Raw genomic sequence first — 22,330 nt, 5'->3', positions numbered from 1 at the left:
ACAATGTGTGTGTGTGTGTGTGTGTGTGTGTTATGGTTTATGGGGACACAAATGTCTATATAGACATGGGTATTTGTTTCAGTGTAGTGACCCACATTCGCAAATTTTTCAAATCGTGTACACGTTAATGAATTTCACTGGGCCTTGTTTGTTTGTTGTGTGTGTGTGGGACGTGAAATGCTGAAAACTGCGAAAATGAAGTCTCAAAATCCAAATGAACCGAACGAGATCGACTCAAACTAGACGTCAATTACTGCACGCGTGTCACCTGATCCACATATGCATGGATTCCTTTTTGCATGAGCAATTTATGATATATTCGCTTGTTAAGTCTGAGGTCACGTAGCAGCGCTTCCATGTCCAAACGCTCCATCAGTTACCATGAGAAAACAAAAAAAAGGTGTTAATATAAACTCAAAATGTGATAGAATACTAGCTAAAAAGTTAAAATCTTAACCTTTAACTCCATACCGAAGTCCCAGATAGCCAGACAATGAAAATATAAATATAAAAAAAATATATAAAAATTATTTGTGTTTGGGACGCTGTGAGCACGGAGACTGTAGTGTATACCGTAAGTCTGAAAGCGTTTAGCTTAAATTATTAATATGAATAAATGGATTCTCATAAACGGCTGCTGCGGTCGTATTCTCAAGTGAAGCGAGTTGAGGCTTGGACCCGGAAACAGCGCTTCTTACATCATCACTTAACAACCAAATAGGGCTTGGGCGTCGTGACGTCATTACTTGGAGTGGCCGCCATGCTGAGAGCCTCCTTTACTGCCACTCGGACTACTGCGCAGTGTTTAGACATACTCCCTCTCATCCGTGTGTCTTAATTTGATTAATTAAAAATCTATTTTAACCATTTTCAACCGTTGCTGTATTGTGGGGTGTAATAGCGCAACACATAATCACCATGGGGAAAATAAAATGTGAATGGATTAACTTTACACCGCTTTCCTGCTTGGAGGCGCGACCACGGAGACCATAACATCTGAATATTCATTTATATAGCTTAAGTCAACATTGAAAATAAGGGAAATTTCTCGAGTTACTCATCCAAAATACGGGAAATTTCAACATTCATCTTTTTGTTGCTATCCCTCTGCTGACAGCAAAAATTCGTACTATAAAACTGCTGCATTAACTAACGTTAAGCGATTTGTGAAGCTAGGTCAACGTGACTTTAGTTACAGATTGGCGTGAAATCGTGCTCTCACAACAACCACGCTATCTTAAAAAGCCCAAAATCACGCTAAGGTTGCTTTCAAGTAAGCAAAACGATGCTTTGAAAACATCTGTTTCGCTGGAAGGGCAAGGGGTAGCAACAACACAGAGACTTGACAGGTCTGATGGAGGGGCTAACGGGATATTTTACAGGAAAATACTAAAACGGGAAGACAGCGGGAAAACAGCTCAAATACGTGAGAACCCCGGAAAAACGGGAGGGTGGACAGCTACTAAACACATTGTTAAAAGTCCATGTGTGAATGATTGTTAGCACTAACGGTTACTAAACTAGCAGCTAGGTAACGTTAGAGCGCACCTTACCGGATTACTGTTCCGTTTCTATGATTTGCAGCTCCTGAACCCATCCATTTGTGAACTGTAACGTTACATGAGACTTGACTTAGCTTCGGAACTATTCTGAAGTGTAGGCGCTCACAAAACAAACAAGGTAGCCGAAGATATCTGTAATGCAAAAGTGCTGCAACAAGTCTCCGTCGGTACTCCACTATTTGTTGGGAATTTCATATGGATCCAAACCGTTAATAGTGCCGATTTTGTCCACATACCGGTCCCTGGCATCCCTATTTAGCGTATCCCTATAAATCTCACAACCTTTTCGCGATTTTGACATCTTTTTTTTCTTTCTCCCAACTCTGCTCTTCTCGTTAAAATTACTGTATGTTTACATTCGCGAAGCTGGCAACATGGCGTCCAAGCCCTATTAATGCAGAATATATATATATATATATATATATATATTTGCGCAAACATGTCTGTATATGCAATTACAAGACCAGCACAGGAACTGACGTCACACAAACTATTCCTAACCACTGATCTATATTATAGATCAGTGTTCCTAACTCATACGGCAGGTGGTGAATAATTCTGTTAATTAAAAAGGCGTAAAAAATATATTATTTTATGCAAGTAAGTATATTTTATTTATAGAACACAAATTCAGCTTATGCTGACTAAGTGCTGTACAAAAAAAAAATGTATACAATAATATATATTTAAAAAAAAATACATAAATGACAGTGATAATAAAGTTAATAGTCAGGAAAGGCTATAGAAGGAGCACTCTAAATGTCAGGTGGCAACTGATTCCATAACCGTGGAGCACCAACTACAAAGGCTCTGCCACCTTTTAATTTAAAATGTGATCATGGGACAGGTAAGAGAGCTTTACTAGGAGACCTAAGGGACTTTGGAGCCGAATTCAAATGAATAAATTTAATGTAAGATGGAGCACAGAAATTAAAAGAAATGTTATATTTCCTAATGATATTACAGAGTGGAAGCATGTACAGATTAAAGAGTAACGGCCCCAAAATAGACCCCTGAGGATGGGAATTAATTTAATACAAATTACTTCTGCATCTCAGAATTTTATATTTTACATTATTTTTGATAAATTTTAATTGTATATATTGTTATACTCATAATAAAGTCAGAAATTAATTGAGCATAAAAATAAACATTAGTCCTATTGCGATCAATTATCCTGTTTAGGAATGATTGTAAAGGGATTCTGGGATTGTAAAGGCATGGCAGGGCCGCGGGAAGTAATTTTGAACAGGGGGTGCTGTGAATTTAAAAATAAATACATTGAGATTGACTACTTTATTGTCATATACACTTCAGTGCACAGCCAGCCAGGGTCTGAAACACACAGACATCAGTTCTCAGATATGCGCAATGCGTTATTAATCTGAAGCAGAAGCAGAATCAGAAATAATAGTTTAATAATCGAAAGAAAACGAAATAATTACTTTCATTACAATTTCAGATAGCCTATACATACATGCAACTTATTTAGATACAACAAATAATATTACAACAAAATATAATATTAATCAAACTTCACAATAACGCTAAAACAATGCAATCGATTTGGTCAGCTGGCTTGAGTCACTGCACGTTTATGTCACACGCAACTCTATTAACTCCAAAATCTTTTTACGCACACCACAAGGAAATAATCTCTGACTATTTAAGCAATTTGTTTATTGAACAGTTCTCCACATCCATTACGCAAAGAACACACGCACAGTATAAAGCTTTCTGTCTCCATCTCCAACCTTTTTACACAAACCACAAGGAAATAATTTCCGACTATTTAAACGTTATTTAACAGTTCTCCACAACCATTACGCAAAGAACACACGAACGAAATAATACTCTCCATCTCCATCCCCACCACCTTACAAAAATACTATAGTGTACTACTTACAATTGCTTGGCTAGTCAAAGCTGATCCCACACTTGTGTTACAAGCGCGGCAGCACCATGCTCTTACCTGAGCTACATGCAGGCGGGGTGCCCTGGTTACAGGTGTCCAACTGTCGAGGTGCGCTGTATTATATAAAGATGGATGTATTCTGCATGGAACGAGCGGGAAACCTCGTTACTCGGCGACCAAACCTGCCTGCCTGACGTTGACAACTTAACTTCCGAACCTGTGTTGATTAGGCCTCAAAATATGAAATTAAAATCCAAAATATACGTAATAGCCTACGTGTGTCAAAATCATTTTCTAAAATATTCATAAGGAATTTATAAATTGTGCAAAATATTTTAATAGGCCTACATTTTTTTTTTAACTCCCTCTCGTCACTAGGGCCAGCACCCCCCCATCCCGCGGCCATGAGGCATGGTGATTAGATTACCTTCCAGTTTGTCTTCACCATGCTCTCAGTGATGCGGCAGTCACTAGTGTGCTCTTCCAGCAGGGGGAGCCAGAGAAACTTGCCGAATTGTGATAACCTTCCTCCAGGCACAATCTATGCTACAGGACCTCATCCTCAGCCAGCACCTTCCAGCAATTAGACACCTGGAAAAATCTAGCTTGTTGACAAGTCAGGTGAAGGTGGGTAAATTATGTAAAAAAAGATGGTCCTAGTATCGTTACAATTTCCAATATAAGCACAATAAAAAAATAAAAAAAAGAGCAATGTTGTTGAAGTTGCAGCAATTTAAATATTAAAATAAATGTAAATGTACTTAATACCTATGAAAACAAAAATAGAGGATCTTTGTAATAAAATGTTTTTAAAATAAATAAATAAATAAATAAAATGTTAATATTTTGAGAAAACTATGTCTAATGTAGTATCTGTTACATTTTTAGAATGTCAGAAAATTTTAAAACTTGCAATTCCCAAATGGTCTTTTAAAATGGTTTTAATTTAAAAAATATACCAAATATGTTATTGTATTTTGTAATAACTAATAACAATAATAATAAATAAATAAATAAATAAACTATGCATAGAAAAGTAAATCCGTTTTAAATTACACCGATATTCATATGTGAGAATCCAAGAATAGAATGCAAAAGATTACAATTTACATTTATGCACTTTTAATGCACATTATATACAATGCTTATGATGTCTAAAATGTCACATGTAGAATAATAATGAAAAGAAAAATGTAAAATAATGAAGTCTTTAAAAATGCATGAGAAATTTATTTTAGAAACATTATTTTAGATTTTTACAACGCATTTATTTTCTTGCTTAATTGTGTTCTAATAATGTGCACCACAAATGCTGCCTAGTTAGGCACCTCAGTAGGGTTTGAGACGCAGCCAATGTTTACAAATGTTTCAAAATCTCATCAACAGAGTGTCAACCAACGCAAGCATTCCTGATCTCAGGAATGTCTGTAAACTGCGCGACCACCCTCTCGTTGCAGGAAAGACGAAGCGCGTGATGCGAGAGAACAGGACAGTGAAGAGTTAACCATTACCGCTGTCTTTGGGGAGATGGTGATGTAAACCTAAACCATGTGACACTTTAATAAATTCATAGCGCCGACAGAAACAAACACACACTGTTCCATCGACAGCCGAACAAAACAGCATTCTCCACATCTAAACAAAGATTGCAGAGGGGAAAGAGTCAAGCGAGAGCGCGCCCAGAGAGCGGAGAGGATGTGCTGTCTGCCGGTCGAGCAGACTTTAGACGCGCTCGGAGATCCCGTTTGCGCGCACCGACTGCGCTGGATCGGAGACCAGCTGGAGAAGAGATGGGCTGCAAACGACAAAAGCGCCGACGGTGGAAGACGAAGCGGCGGGGAAAGCATCATCAAAAGCTTCCACATAGTGTGCACAGTCATTCAAGTAACGCTTCTGGTGTTTTTAGTCAAAAAGCGACACCTGTAGGTGAGACGAGGCTCTGCTGATCTACAGCAGCACCAGCAACAGGTAAGAATGAGCTCAACGAGCACACAAGGTAACGGGACATTTATATTGATATATGTGCAGAAATACTGTGTTTATGCGAAACATATATTACCTTGGCGTAAAACTGATTAAATGGGTTAATAGCAATAATAATAATCTGTATTTTTTCAAGTTGTCAAACTACTTGTAAAAAGCTAGTATACTGTTAAATATGAATATGCTAAAAACTTATATTTCGTTTTCAGAAATGCACATATTGTATCAGTGATACAGACTCCTCTCTTTAATGTAACTATAATAGATTTTGAAAGAAGTAAACCCTTGCAAATGTAAATAAATGAAACAAAAACTGTTTATAAAGCTATCTGGGATGTTTTATATATTGTGGAAAGCACAACATTGCTCAGTCCTTCATAAATCAATTATTTATTAAAAATATACATTAAACTATAAGTTAAACCTTTGCAATAATAAAAATTTGTATTTTAAAATTATAATGCCAACATATTAAATATACACAATAATGTGCATTACATATATTGTTTTATTAATTATAAAATTTTGGTTGATAATTAAAAAAAGTATAATTCAACCCAATACTTTTAGTTTTTTAATATTAAATAAAACTATAATAAAATATAAATATATTTTTAAAATAAAATATAAATATATTATTACGTATAAATAATAACAATATATTTAATATTAAATTACTGGATGTAGTTTACTTTTGCCTGTTTTGGTACATTATGCATTATCCATTATTTGGTACTCAGCTTAATTCCCATTTTTTCCTCTTTTAGATGAATCTTTGGATTCTCCTGGGATGATCCGCTCCAGATTTAGCTGAGAGGAATAGGTGCCGGTCACGTCTGTAGATCACACGTCTGTCTCATCCATGTAGATCACAGCATTTACAGTAGTGTTGTAACGGAAACACCAGATACATCTGTGCTGTACATTCCCAGCGTGCTGATCACTTTTCATAATGACCAATGCTTCATCCTGAAGTCTTTTCGATTACCGAAACACTGCGAGCCGATCTCATTTGGTACACATTTGCTTGGTTAGAAGTCTTGAGGTCAGTGCAGACAAACCCCGCAGTGTCTCCTGGGAAACCTTTCAAAATAAAAGGCTGATGTCATTGTCCCTTGGCGTCTGCAAGGACATTTTTCTACCACTATGACAATAGGAGCCTTGCCTCAACTTCGATCAGCTTACAGTTGAGTTTTAGTCATTGTTGGTAAAAGTTGAGAGGGTGCTTTAGATATGCAAAAGCTGATTAAAACACGATCAATCGAGGTCAGTCTTCAGAGGAGAGCTTCCAAAAACACTGCTACCAAAACCTCTCCTCTGCATGATGCACTGTAAGGTTTAGTTATAAGCTACTGTAAGTGACTATGCCATTCGCTATCTGAGCTGTGACTTTGTTTTGTTTTTGTTGTTTTTAATGAGATATTTATTGTTCTGAACACTGTACTCTTCTCAATGGAAAGCATATTTATACTGTAGAATGATTTGAAGTGTATTTGACCTGGAAGACAAATCATTTTTTAGACTTTTTATAAAGGGCTTCTTGCTTGATTGTTTGTGTCAGTGTTAATACAGAAATGTGACATGAATGAGATTTGACGCGAAATGTGACTCAAAGGGCATGCTACTGATGTTTACATAAGCTACAATCTTTTACTACTGTGTGTTTCAAACATGTTTTACCTCTGCTATTTTGATATTGTGGTTTTTGTCATTTATGGAAATAAAAGGGTTTACATATATACACAGAGAAGTCTTTTAAATGGCATTAGGAAAAAAAGAGCCCAAGAAATGGCATTGAAAAAGAACTTATTCTGTATTATTAATGTCATTATTTATTCACCATCAGATGTTTTGAACATATTACTGCTGTCACAGTTTTTAAAAGCAATAAACCAATGAGAAGATTATAATGGTGATTTTACCACAGTAAACGGGGCTTACTAGTAAATTGGCCGTAGAGTTTGTGTAATCTAGTTGGTTATTTTTGCTTCAATAAACATTAATTTAGACCTTTACAAAAATGTATAAAACTGACTCCAGATTAAAGAAACAGAAAATTTGCTGAAAATGTACTCACCCTCAGGCCATCCAAGATACAGTTGAGTTTGTTTCTTCAGAACAGATTTGGAGAAATGTAGCATTACATCACTTACTCAACAATGGATCCTCTGCAGTGAATGGGTGCCGTCAGAATGAGTCCAAACAGCTGATAAACACATCCCAATACTCCACAAGTAATCCACACCACTCCAGTCCAATAATTAAGAATTTGTCAAGTGAAAAGCTGCATGTTTGTTAGAAACAAATCCATTATTATGTGTTTTTACTTTAAACCATTGCTTCTGGCCTAAGATAAGTCCATGAAAGTAACACTTCCTCCAATTTATATTATATATATATACATATCAAAACATTTTGATGGAATTTGTTTCAACCATTCACCCCATATTAACTCAGGTACTGGAGTCATGTGGATTATTGCGATGTTTATTTCCAGCTGTTTGGACTCTCATTCTGACGGCACCCATTCACTGCACAGGATCCATTGGTGAGCAAGGCATATAATGCTACATTTCTCCAAATCTGTTCTAATGAACTATTTCTTTAAGTTTAATAGCTTGAATAAACAAACAAAAAAGTGTTACAAAACAGTCGATTATCATGCTCAATAAGTTTTACGTGTTGAAAAGCAGGTAGAAGAAGACAAAAAACTCTTATCTCTGTTATCAGACATAATGTTATGGTGCAATTGTACATTACATTACAAACAAGGTAAACAAGTTTCTTCTGATTCTAGTGGACCTGAAAACCTTCAGCATTCAGCTGGGTCTCCATTCAGTAGATCTGAAAGTGTGCCGACGTTGTTCCATCCTTCCAGTTGCGTGGAGTTTCCACCACAGTTGAGCGACACAACGGACATGTCCTCTCCCGGTCAAACCACAGGCATAAACACTCCTCACAGAACACATGCTGCAGAAAGACATTTACACACAGCAACTCCTTTAATAATGTTTAAACGGCATCCAAGGATGCAACTCGTGACGTTGAGAATGGAATTATTCCAAGAATTCCATTAGTGGTATTTAATCGTTTGGTTAGTGGAATCAAATGAACATGTCAGCTAAATGACTACTGTTATCATTTATATCTGGGTCATTGTGGTCTGAGGCTAATGTGCTGAATCACATCCTGTTTTATTTGATAGTTTAAAGGTCTTGTACCTGACAGAGCAGTGCGATTGGCTCTCTGAACTCAGACTGGCAGATCGCACACACATCCCCGGCCTCACTGCACTGCTGAGCACTGGCTCTCGTTCCATAACTCTGTCAAACACGTGCATTCAATTGAGCAAAATGCAGGAAAAACAGAAACATTATTACATTTAAATGTATTTGAAAATGCAAGTTCCATGATGCAAAGCTGAATTTTCAGCATCATCACTCCAGACTTCAGTGTCACATGATCCTTCAGAAATCATTCTAATATGCTGATTTGATGCTCAAGAAACATTTATTACTATTATTAATGTTGAAAACAACTTTTGATGCTTAATTTTTGAAGACATATATATATATATATATATATATATATATATATATATATCATTATATATATATTATATATAACATTTTATTTTTATAGGCTATTATTTAAGTAATATTTTAGAATATTTACTTTAACAATGTCTAGGAGAACACAGCACTCACCTGTGAGCTACAGAGAATGACGAATGCTTTCCGAATGCCAGATATTCTTCCACACAAATCAAATGACTGGAAAATAACAAATACCACACACGCACACACACACACACACACACACACACACACAAGATTACTTAAATAATGAGCTTTGAAAAAGACATTTTGAAAGGCTCTGAAGTGCAGATTTATCTAACTTTTCTTTTAAAGGTGTCAAAAAAAAAAATGCTCAAAAAAAAAAGGATTTAAAAAAAACTACTCATCATTTATGGAAGATATACAATCAGATTGGCTACCTTACAAAGACTGTAGATGATAATCAGTGTTGCCCCGAGGAAGTAGCTACTGGATGGATCTTCGCCCATGATGTACTTGTACCACAGCTGGATGGGGACCAAAGCTCTGAAGAGTTGACTCAGCTCCTCTATGAGCAGATAAAACTTCCCCTGCAAATTTACACACAGATACAGATCTGCATCCAAACCTCTCAACTCAACGGTTGATCAGAGGCTCCAGTCTGATATGAAAGAAATCTTCTGCAGTGGTAGAGCAGCTCAGACATGATGTTCTCCACAAAGGTTAAAAAGATTCAATCAACCAAAGGAGCCATTATCAAGATGAGTGATTCTATAATTGCCATTTCTAAACACTGTGCAGTGATATGCAAAGCACTCTCACTGCAATTTTAACGAGTTTCGAACAATCAGAGCTATCGGAACCAGATCTGTTGAGTAATAATAACTGAAAGAAATATAAATATATATATATATATATATATATATATATATATATATATATATATATATATATATATATATATATATATATATATATATATATATTATAATAATATATGCATTATTATTATTATTACTATTAGTATTATTATCCAAAAAGTTTAGTAAATTATACAGGATTCTTCTTCATACAGAATTTTCAGGATTCTTTTGACTAATAGAAAGATCCAAAGATCAGCATTTATCTGAAATACACAAAAAAGCTTATAAATAAATAAATTGAAATCACAGGAATCAATTACATTTTAAAATATATTCAAATGGAAAACAGTTATTTTAAATAGTATAAATATGTCAAAATTGTACTGTTTTTGCTGTACTTTTGATCAACAATTTTGAAAAAAAAAAACACTTTTTAAAATGTTACTGTTCACAAACCTTTGACTGGTAGTGTATAAATTAAATAATTCTGATTCTAATTCTAATCAGCTGTTTTCAACATAATAATAATGATAAATGTTTTTTGAGCAGCAAATCAGAATATTAGAATGATTTCTGAAGGATCATGTGACTGGGGTAACAATACAAAAAATTCAGCTTCGAAATCACACCTATAATTTTCATTTAGAAAATATATTCAAATAGAAAAGCACTGTAGAGCACTGTATAAATCAGCTAGCATAGTAATATAACAAAAAGAATACTAATTATAATACTCATTATTATTAACTACATGTTTCTAAAATCAAATTGTCTCATTTTACTCTAATGTCTGTAAGACTTCCAGCTATGACAGCCAACTGTTTAACAATATCTTTACAAACTGAGCGATAATCAAGCGCCAGCATGAGATGACAGCACTGAAAAAATCCACACATCCTTCCTGTAGCTGCATTTGAGCAAGATCCAGGTCTCGTCTCATCTGTTCGTTCATTAACTGTGAACATCTTAGCCTCAAGCTTTAAAGATGCTGTGACATGGAGTCGGGGGGGTATGGGGTGTTCTTCTACCGAAATATGGCCTCAGTCCACCGCTCTGCGCTCTCCTGGCAGGTTCAACACATGGCAAACAAAACTGGCAGAAACGTAATACACCTGCTACCCACATAAAATATAACAAGCCCGCCCTTCCCAAATCCTAATCAGAACATTAGAAAAGTAGCAGGATAGCTGTAAAACTCATCTAATTTCAGTGTCAATGAGCAAAACTTGACGCTTTCTCTGCATCTGCATCCATAGAGAACAACACAACAAAACTAGAATGCTTCAGATAGAACCAGCAAAGCTCCATGCTTGAAGCACAAACATAATTTTAAGACATAAACAGGCCCAAAAAATCCACCAGATATTTAAAACACCTCTTTTTTTAACAGTTATCTAAAATGATATAGTATTTCAGAATATTCTATTCTCGGCTTCTTTAGTTGGGGTTGGCTCCTCTGCAGATTCCACGGTGACCTGTAGCTGTCAAATTATGCTTTAGCTGTCTCAGAGTCGAGTGTGGATGAAAGTGTGGCATCAGCAAATATCAACCATTATGAAACTTGAATCATCTCCTGTGATGCTAAACAGTAAAGAGCTGTATAATCCGACAATTATCAAAAAAACTATTCAGGCACAGCATTTGTTGTGTTATCATATTTATAGTTATTTATAAGCAATGGATGTATCATTAAAATTAAATCAACATCTATAAGTGTTTACGTTTATGATTTATTTTGACTAATTAAAAAATATTTTGCTTGGTGAAGATGAAATAAGTGAAGAAGGAAAAACTAAACTGTTGCAGATATATGACATCAACCACCTAGCAACTACTCAGAACACCCTAGCAACCAATGAAAAAACAGGTTGAGGAGGATCTTTTATTTGTTTCACTAGTTCACGCTTACATATAATTAGCTGAGGTATGGTATGCGTATTTGGCGTGCTGTCCGGGGAAGGGCTCCGAGCTCGGGAATGGCCCGAACCTAGAGTACCCCCCCTTCCCCGTCTATTATAAAGTGAACTTGAAGTGAGGAGATGGGGTGGAGGAGGGATGCTGATAAACCGTCAATGGATAGAGGTAAGTCAGCGATATTTATACTATGGGATTGATTACTTGATTATGGTCCACCTGTGTTGATTAGGCTAAGTATCTGACACGCTCCTCCCGAATCTTATTGATAATTACATTTTTTAGAAATACAGATTTTATAGAAGAAACTGTTTAGATCGTTTTTTAACAAAAGATTTATATTTCAAATAAATGATGTTCTTTTTACTTTGTTCAAATTCTGAAAAAAGTATCACTGTTTCCACAAAAATATTAAACAGCACAACTGTTTTCAGCACCGATAATCATAAGAAATCAGTACATCAGAACAAGTTCTGACACTGAAAACACACTTTAAAATATACTGAAATATACAACTGTGATAGCATTTTACAATATTTCAGTCTTTTTGATCAAATCACTGCAGCCTTCAAAAATGCTGAAAAATCTTTCTGACCCCAAACACTTATTAATAATAGCTTGAATGTATTAGTAAGGTTTGTGTATCTCAGTTTGGTCAGTTCTAAATAACTAATCCTGATGAATGTCTCAAGCCGTAATCAGCCACATCAAGTGCTAGTCACAGCACAGGATGCATAATGACTTTTTGGACTCCACCTGACAGCGATTAATCACCCTGCTGGGGAGCTTGCTAGATGACTGACGGAGATCTGTAACCTCCGAACGCAAGCAATTCATCTTAGCAAGAGTCCCTGCAGCCAAACTGGAGCTGGAATCCATCCAACCTCTATAAAGTTGGGCCAACTGCATTTCATTTATCAAAAGCCAACATAAGACGTTTTAAAACTTTTTTTGCATCTGTTTCTCGTATGGGACGCTTGGGTTTGAATCTGATGCTCATTCCCCAACTATTCTCTCCATCAGTTTCAATTCACAAAATAATGCATTCAGGTCATCACGGTAGTATTTATACAGTTTTCTTTCAGTTCAAAAATTTAGAGCATTTCAGAGTGTGTGTGTGTGTGGTTGTGTGTGTGTAATATAATATACAATAAAATATTTATGTATACACACACACACACAAACTAATTTCTTGAATAAACTACAGAAGTAAAGCACCACTTGTTCTTCACTACACTCAAAAAAATAACTCTTTGAACGAACATAAAAAAAATCATGGAAAGGATTTCCACATGATTAATTTGCTTTATTTCAGCATTATGCAATTACGTTACTCCAATTTAATGTACTTACGTTGGGTCAACTTAATTTATTAAGGTTGATTCAACTTATTTACTATGGTTGGGCAAAGCTTAATTTAATAGTGTCAGCCCAACTAATTTGCAATGTTTTGGACAATGTTTTTAATAATTAAGTTCATTTTACAAAATAAGTTTAAGTAAACTTAACAAACCTTAATAGAGTCAACAAACAACAAATGAGATAATTGTACCTGAAAATGTTAGATAAGGATGACATAAAATTTGAATAATGCCATTTTAGGAATGCCACCCCCTTGCATTAGGATCATGAGCAACTGATTAATATAACTCTTCTTTCTGACCTTTCTATAATTTCAGTTTACCAATTATATCACAAACATATTTGAAACACAAAGTAACATTGCAAACTGTTTGTTTGTTTTGTTCTAAAACTTATCAGAACAACTTCATTGCCATAAATTGTATTACTCATCTACCTATCTAATGGTGCTACACTTCTCCAAGAGGGTGACAGAATTAGAGCCCGACCGATATATCGGATATGAGCTAATTGCATTTAAATCGGCATCGGCGTTTATAACGGCCGATGGAACATGAGAAACGGAGTCTCATGCTTCACTCATGTTATGAGTGTTGCATAGTTTGCCCACCAGAGGGCGGTCTGCAACTCCAGAGTTGACAACAGCGCCAGAAATTCACTACAGAAGAAAGCGATCAGCCACCCAGGTGAGTCTGTCGTTCCTCATGTGAAATTATTGTAGATTTAGTTCATACACTGTATATAAAAACGGTGTGGTAGTTCTAGTTAACGGTCCTATCATTATCACTTCTAAATATTCTGCAACATCACTTACAGCCGCTAATGCATTGCTATATTAGATTAGCCACAAAGCTAATACCATGTTTATCAGTGGAAGAGCGCGAAGGTTAATAAGAGGTCAAACTATAACGTTAGCATTTAACTTAGTCTTATTCTATTGCGGTGTGTTTCCCACATAATGACTGCGTAATGGGCCTTTCACACAGGACACGGTATGCACAGCGCTTGGCCGCTGGGTTCAGCGTTGCCCTTCAGATACAACGCGATTTGCGCTGAGCTGCGCTATGGCGTTGGCGGAGTTTTAAAAACTTTTAGCGGGAGCTCTTTCATAGTCTGTTGTTCCTCCTTTCGGTCAGCAGCAAACATGTATCTGTCCCGTTGTAAGAAGCGAGCGATAGCGCTAGTCCTGCTGATGAAAATTAAGAGAGAAGCAAGGAAGAAGAGGCTACCCTCAGGTCCAGAGCACAATTTGGTGAATTCAGGCTGGTTACGTTACTCTAACGCTAATATAGCTTCCTTTTTAGCAGGCCCCTTAAATGCTTGCTATTAACTTGTTTGAAGGTGGTTCTTCTCAAAGTTGACAGCGGTGTGTTCATGACACTAACGTTAACCATTCAACTTCGAATTGATTCCGTAATCTTCCGGTAACATTAGGCTAACTTTACGTTCGCCAGCGCATGACGATGTTTTGATTCAGACTGCACAAAGAGAAGAGGAGAATATATACGGGTCCGTTGTGAATGTGTCTGTGAGAGCAAATATAGTGTAGTTACAGTAACTACAGTAGGTGCGTCAGAAGTGATTAAACCAGAGGGGACATGTAACTAAATGTGAGCTGAACACGCGCTTTTTTTTTTTTTTTTTTTTACATATTGTTTCAAAGCAGCTTTACAGACATAACAGGGAAATGTTGAAATAATATAGTTAAATATAAGTAGGTAATACCTATTGCTTGACAAATAAAAAATATATATATATATATTTCTCATTTTTGCCTATGTAGGAGATCCCTGTTTATAATTATTATAATTCTAATGATGACATGAGTAATGATACATGGTGATATTATTAATACACATGCTTATTCTTTCTCTGTCTCTCTTTCTGCCTACAGATGGCTGAAAAAGGTGAATGCTGTAGCAGCAAAGTGTGGGACTACTTCTGCAAATACTTTAACTTTAGTATTATAATTTATTTACAGTACACACACAGACTGTTAAAACCAGCTTCAACTGGAAGAAAGTAAAAGTGTTAAATGTTTAAAACCAGACTGTTTTTTGATCATTAAAAAATATATACTTTTGATGTGCAATTGTTTAGTCATTGAGACTGTAATCTAAGTCTTTTTTATTTTTTTTTACATAAGTCCCTTCTGGAAAATGGTTTATACAGCTCACATACATAGAACAGGCAGATATTTTGCTATTGAATGTTGTGTAAGTGCAGTTTATAGGAAATGGGTCTAATATCCAGTTTATTTTCAAAATCAAAATATCGGCTTATAAATCGGCTCTTTTCGAGTTAATATCGGCATCGGCCCCCAAAAATCCATATCGGTCGGGCTCTAGACAGAATAACAATTACCCATAATACACTGCAGAAATACTCAGCCAATGAGATGCAAGTCTGTGTTCGTTTCATTAATCTGTTACTTTTACGCAACAATGTTATGTTGGCTGAACAAATAATTTTTAAGTAAAGCTGACAATACACACTTTTTTGTTGAATGAACTAGATTACATCAAGTTCACATTGTTAAATAATTTTTTTTAAGTAATCATAACATGAACGGATTAAGTAAAATTGGCAAAGGTGAAAGTACATTTTTTTGAGTGTAAATGAAAATAAAAATAGAAAAAAACTGAATTTAAAAAAAGGTTACATTTAATTGATTAACACTTAAAAATGTGCTATTATAAGTGAAAAAGTGTGAAAAAAAATATAAAATGGCATCTTGAGCATTTTATAATTATGACTTTAATTTTAATGTTTTAAAAAGAAGTCTCTTTTTCAATTGAAATTGTAATAGTTTTTTTCAGGATTCTTTTAGTTTTTTTTTTTTTTTGTAAAATTATAATTTTCTTGCATCATTCCTGAATAAAAGCATTAATTTATTTCAACAAACTCTTTCAATGGTAATAATATGCAAAATTTCATGCATATCAGATATAAGCATAACATTATTAGAAACAGAATTATAACTCGACTATTTTGCCAACAAGGCAGTTCACTAGTTTTCTCAGTCCTCATATCCGTATGCACTGAAGTGTTGTGGACAGTGTGTGTTCATACCCACATGCACAGGCTTGCTGCTGCGATTATGCAAGAGGTTATAACGACATGTATGGATGCACGTGTATGTGTTTGTGTCTTTGTAGCTGTGGTGATGCTGGACTTGGAAAGTCAGCGGAAAGCCTGACACATTGACCATGACATCAGTGCCTGAAAGTGTTCCACATGGGCATGATACAAGATGTGGAAAGTGTGTATTCACTTTCAGGGGGTGGATATAGAGATGACTGAGGGTAAGTTCCAGGAACAGAGCATCAGAGGAACAGAAACTGTGTGCAAGACAGACTATCCTGGCGGCTGCAGACGCAAAGTGTGCGTTTGAGTCAAACAAATGGTCCGGAGCGGTTGCATACATTTGATTCTTCAATATCACAGAGTGTGATGTGTTTACAGAGTGGCTCCTGCTGTAAAAGACTCATACTGTCACTCCAATGAATGTGTGATTGTGTAAGAACGTGTGTGTGTGTTGCTCAGAGAGGTGACCTCATCCTAGCCCCAGTGGGCCAATGAGCTCACACACTGTCTTACAAGCAGCCAACCACGCAACGCTTGGAGACACAGGACACTTTTTAGTTTTTTTTCCCTTGTTAGGTTGAACAGGTGCCTTGGAACAGACCTGGGATTTCCTCCCTGATCACAATCTCTCATCGAGCCATAAAAGGACTGATATAAAATAATGCATTACAAACATATAGAAGAAGGAAACATTCACCAAACAGAACTGACATGATTAATTTCCACAAAACTAAAGGTTTTTGCAGTAGTCTGTATCTGTAATATCAAATGACTTGTTCTTGTATGTTTTACAAGAAAGTACTATTTCAGTTTTTCTACTTATTTAATTTACTAGCAAATTTTAAGTAGAAATGATTTTACAGAAAATCGTACACCAATTTCTTGGTGTCTAAAAATGATGTATCAGTTGACAAATAAACTGAAGGCCTGTACTTTCTAACATAGAACACTAAAGCAGAAGTAATGTAAAACATGGAGGGTTGTCGTCTTACCCTGGACTTGAAAGCGAGGATCATTTTAGGCAGGAACAGTATGAGACATTTGAGCTCGATGGTGAAATATTTCAGCACAAAATCTGTTATTCCAACAGCCCAGATCAGGTCAAAGAAATCAAAACTGTTGATGTTTGGCTTTGCAAAAATAAGGCTGGGGGGAAAATACACATATTATTTTATTATAGCCATTTACTATACAAATTTTTAAACACAAATTATATACATTTGCAATATACACTTGTAATATTAATTTACGATACATTACTGTTCAAAAGTTTATTTTGAAAGAAATGAATATATATATATATATATATATATATATATATATATATATATTAATCAAGGATACATTGAATTGTTTCCATTTAAAATAAATGCTTCTGTTTAATGAAAAAAAATTAGCACAACTGTTTTCAGTAATTGATCATCACAGGAAATGTTTCCTGAGCAACAAATCAGCATTTTAGAATACATGCAGTCTTGTTGAGCATAAGAAACTTATTTCAAAAACAACTGAAAAGACATCCAACTTCAAACTTTTTAACGGTAGTGTATATGGAATAATAATAATAAATAAAAAAAAATAGAAAATGAAAACCAGTGAATGTTTTAATTCTGGAGATGATTCAAATATGTATAACAAAAAATAATGGGAAACTAAATACTCACAAATGCTGATAAACAAACATGAAATGAGAGATCACTCTGCAAAATGACAACATGGAGTAAATGAAATTTTTCACATGATTATGGCATAAAAACAACACCAACAACAATGTCCATATGATATCCAAGATAACAAAAGCAGAGAGAGGTTTGATACATGTAATCAGTAGTGATGATGAGTCTGAATCTAATGAATGGGACTTTACCTGTTGTGGAGTTCCTCTTCACTGAATGTGTAATACACATACACAATGTTGCCGGCGAGAAAGATCATAATCCAGAGAGTGGTAAACACAGACCTCTCCTCCTGAAAATACATCCATGCACAATGAGACACATCCAGCATCTCACAGACTCTAAATATTTATACACACTAGAACATATATGTCATGCTCGAGGTCAAATGCAAATGTCCGCAGTGTAGTGAACAAATGAATTAAACAGAATCTCACCCGCAATGCCACCTGATGCTTCAGCGTTGAGTTAGCAAAGGCAAATGTGCTGATCATCCCAACGCAAACAGCGATTCCTGCGAAATACAAAAAGAATCATATTTCAGCACGTTGCATTTCACATATCTCCTGAAAAGACTCTGAACACTAACATTATCATAATATCCATTCCAACATAATGAAAGCCCCAGTGGCTTTACATTGCACATCAAAAACAATCTCAGCGTTAACAGCTGTGATTTTGACTCATGCATTCAAGAACAAAGGCTGCTCATTATATATTGACCCTACCAAGCTTGTGCTGAAAGCAGACTTTAGCGAGGAGAATGAGGATAAAAGGGAATCCTCTCTGAAGCCATGTGACCACGGCCTTGAGCTCAGAGAGAGCAGGAGCTGGTGTAGAGGCATCATCACCTGGAAACAGACAGTGATGGGAGACGTTTCAGGTTTTATTGATAAATGCTGAGATATATATATATATATATATATAAAATCACTGCATTTAAGACAAATTGTAATGTCAACATTAAGTCTGATCCACATTTAAGCTTATTAACACTTTTTAAGATTTAATTTTGGCCTTTATGATATATGACAGAATAGTAGCAAATAAGAGCCAGGTTTTTATACTGTAGTTCTAATAATAATCTAAAACCATAAAATGCTACTTAAAATAAAATAAATGTTAAATATAATATAATATAATATAATATAATATAATCTATATAATATAATATAATATAATATAATATAATATAATATAATATAATATAATTTTAATTTAAACTAGATGCCAAGGCAACATTTCTCATTTTAATTTATAATTTAAATTAAATTTTATTTATTTAATTTTTTTATGTACTGAAATAACAAAAAAAGTAAATAGACAAAAAAATAAAAAGAAAAGGAAACTACTATAATGACAAAAACACAAAACAATATTATTAATTGTTAACTTTAATGAAAATGGAAAATATAAATATATAAATTATGTATACACATTGTTTGAAAAAATTAATACTTTTATTTAACGAGTATTTATTAAATGGATCAAAAGTGACAGTAAAGATGTTCATGATGTTAAAAAAAAAAAAATGATTTTAAAGAAATACTGTTATTTTAATCTTTCGATTCATGAAAGAATCCTGAAAAAATGTTTCATGGTTTCCACAAGAACAACGGAACGTTTTCAGCATTGATAATAATAAGAAACACAGAGGCTCTTACTTCCGTCATCTCTGCTCCCGTGTCTCTCAGCCGAGGTGGCCGCGTGCAGGAGAGAAGAGCGGTGCTGGCCGGAGTGATGATGATGATGGTGGTGGTGATGATTGTGCTGAGGAGGGCGAGGGATATAAGGTGGGTTCTCCGTCCGGTGAGAGCCTTCGTCCCTCGATGAGGATGCCATCTGGATGAAGACGTCCGGTGGAGAACCCAGAACCAGCCCCGCAGCCTGGAAAGGAGCTGAGGACACGTTCCCAGCAGAGACGCCCACCAGACCAGAGAAGAGCTGCTGGGACGGTGTAGGAGAGTCTGGCTTCAGACAGTCAAACACTCCTCCTTCATCAAGACTGCTCTCTGAACCGAGAGTTTGACTCCTGTTCCTTCAATAACAAGAAAGCAGGCTGCATTAAAACTACCAGGCCTAAAGCACTGGTCTGGTTTTTATTTGTTGTTGTATTTTAGTTCTGGGCTTCCAATACAGCTCATAACTACATAACATCAAAGAGTAATGTTGTGAAATATTATTGAAATTTAAAATTTTCCTATTTGGCATATTTTTTAAACGTCAGTGTTACATGATCCTTTAGAAATCATTCTAATATGCTTCATTTTTATTGGTACTCCATTTTAAACAATGGTTCTTATTATTATTATTAATGTTGAATACAGTTTTTGCTGCAAAATAGTTTTGTGGAAATTGTGATGCACTTCTTTTTAGAATTCTTTGATGAAATAAAGTAGCAGCATTTGTTTGAAATAGAAATATTTTGTAACTTTATATGATATATGTCTTTACTGCCATGTCTGTTCAATGTAGTATGTCCTAGCTGAATAAAAGTACTGACTACTTTCTTTCTTCTTTTTTTAAATCTTACTTACCATAAACTTTTGAAAGGTAGTGCATCACGGTTTCCACTAAAATATTAAGAAACAAAATCTGTTTCAGCATTGATAGTAAATATGAATCAGCATATCAGCATGAATTATGAAGGATCATGTGACTAGAGTTCAAACAGAAAACAGTTCATTTTAAGTGTAATAATATTTTTATGCTTTTGTGATCAAATAAATGGAGCCTTGGTGAGCAACAAGAAACTTTTCAAAAACACTGCAAAATCTTAATCATTTCAAACATTTAAGCAACTAAGGTTACATAACATGAATTGCTTTGTATCTCATTTCTAACTTCTCATGTTTACTTGATCAGTGATAAAAATGCAGGTATTCCCATGCATTTAGTCACTTCCTCTTAGTCTGTTTGTCATGTTACAGTGACTTAACTGATGAAGCTGGTTAACTAAGGACGGTTCAGGTTAGAAATCCTAATGCTGAAACCGAATGCTGGTGAACAGATAAATCATTGTTTTAGTAGGATGGGAAAATGTTAACACTTTTAGACCAGATGAGTAAAGTCCAACCTTTCTGGCGGCATGCCTTCAGTGTTGCTGCTGTGGCGTCTCTGCATGGCACCCACTTTATCACCAGGAGTTCCAAAACTGAAACACAGATTTGTGAAAAAGATTGTAAAGACTTCAGCCTATCAAAGTATGTACATACAACAATACAAATTCAATTGTACAAAAGGATATTGTATAAAAGTGTTGTGGCTACTGAAACACATAAAAGCAATAGAAAATGTTTAGATTATGAAACTATAGGAGAGACATATAGATAGATAGACCATATAGATAGATAGATAGATAGATAGATAGATAGATAGATAGATAGATATCGTTCTATTGAAAGAAAGAAAGAAAGAAAGGAAGAAAGATAGAAAGACTACTGTGATAATTACAGTTTCACATATAACATTTTTAGAATTGAAAAATAATAACTATATTATTTTAGGACAAAATTATATTTCCACGAACAAGTCCTGAATGACATGAGCCTTTGAATGTTGAATTGTGCTGTTTTCGATTTAAATGTCTTAGAAACGAGCAGAATTCTCTTACCTCCACCATAGCTTACAACAGACACGCACAAAATAATCTTTAACCGCTGTTTTTCGCGATATTTTTTAACAAAGACCTCAGAAATGTCAAGGCATCACTCAGTGATGCAGGCTGTGGAGCGGATGCGAATCCATCTGTTTCCGGAAGTACACAAGGGGGGCAGCCAATCACGACGCGTCGTTGCTCCGCATTTCCGCGTGGAGAGAGAGCTGTTGTTGTGCAGCTTGTTTTCTGCAACACTTAATTTTATAAACAATTTACTATCTAATCCAGTAATCTCGTAATATACCTGTGATCGCGAACATTAGAATCGATTATTTAGACTGACGCCGCGCAAGCTTCAATCGAATTGATAACAGACTGGTTTTGTTTGTTTTGCAGCTCTATCTGTCAGTATGAGACACATCAATGTATAATCTTCATTCTGAGCATTTCATGCATAAAATGGGTTAAATGTTTATAAAACTCACTGTTTTACAACAAACGACGGCAATCGATCTCTATCGGCGGCCTGTGTCGAATAACGGTGTCATATCGTATTCTCCGATCAGTCGATCGATGCCTTTGACAGTGAGTGCAGGTGATGCAAGAGATGCTGTGTTGAGTGAATAGGCTGGATCTCTCTGTCTGAGATCAGCAGTGCTGTTTATTTAGCTCCATCGCATCTAACTACCTGGACCTGGTGCACATCCAGAAGAACGCCTCCATGGTGTTCCGCCGACTCTTGCGCAAGCGCTGGGTTCTGGGGGTCGTGTTCGGATTGTCGCTCATCTACTTTCTCTCCAGCACCCTCAAACA

General features: G+C 35.5%; 1 protein-coding gene across 8 annotated transcripts; it reads right to left on the bottom strand.

The window, feature by feature from the left end:
• Window positions 1–7,697: 7,697 nt before the first annotated feature.
• Window positions 7,698–22,330, bottom strand: LOC113068107 (RING finger and transmembrane domain-containing protein 2-like). 8 transcript variants are annotated; one of them, XM_026240705.1, is made up of 13 exons: window positions 22,206–22,330; window positions 20,996–21,073; window positions 20,457–20,492; window positions 19,584–19,957; window positions 18,648–18,770; window positions 18,357–18,433; window positions 18,111–18,211; window positions 17,908–17,943; window positions 17,236–17,389; window positions 9,458–9,607; window positions 9,168–9,233; window positions 8,682–8,783; window positions 7,698–8,430 (listed from the first exon to the last, which is right to left on the bottom strand). In XM_026240705.1, the coding sequence occupies exons 1-13, from the start codon at window positions 22,301–22,303 to the stop codon at window positions 8,296–8,298; spliced, it is 1,530 nt and encodes a 509-aa protein (XP_026096490.1). In that variant the 5' UTR covers window positions 22,304–22,330; the 3' UTR covers window positions 7,698–8,295. The 8 variants fall into 8 exon arrangements, with proteins under 8 accessions (XP_026096490.1, XP_026096494.1, XP_026096495.1 ...); XM_026240709.1 differs by lacking the exon at window positions 22,206–22,330 and adding an exon at window positions 21,533–22,161; XM_026240710.1 differs by lacking the exon at window positions 22,206–22,330 and adding an exon at window positions 22,003–22,155.

Source organism: Carassius auratus, linkage group LG30F (assembly GCF_003368295.1).
Source record: "Carassius auratus strain Wakin linkage group LG30F, ASM336829v1, whole genome shotgun sequence".
NCBI classification, from domain to species: Eukaryota; Metazoa; Chordata; class Actinopteri; order Cypriniformes; family Cyprinidae; genus Carassius; species Carassius auratus.
This window is presented reverse-complemented; position numbering and strand designations above follow the sequence as displayed.

Bases quoted from the DNA above. Each gene is read 5' to 3' on its own strand.
- LOC113068107 (XM_026240705.1), bottom strand. From the start codon at position 22,303: ATGAGCGACAATCCGAACACGACCCCCAGAACCCAGCGCTTGCGCAAG. The intron at 9,608-17,235 runs GTAAGACGACAA...GTAAATTTGCAG, and splicing joins TCCTCGCTTTCAAGTCCAGG to GGGAAGTTTTATCTGCTCAT. The intron at 8,784-9,167 runs GTGAGTGCTGTG...CGTGTTTGACAG, and splicing joins TCATTCTCTGTAGCTCACAG to AGTTATGGAACGAGAGCCAG.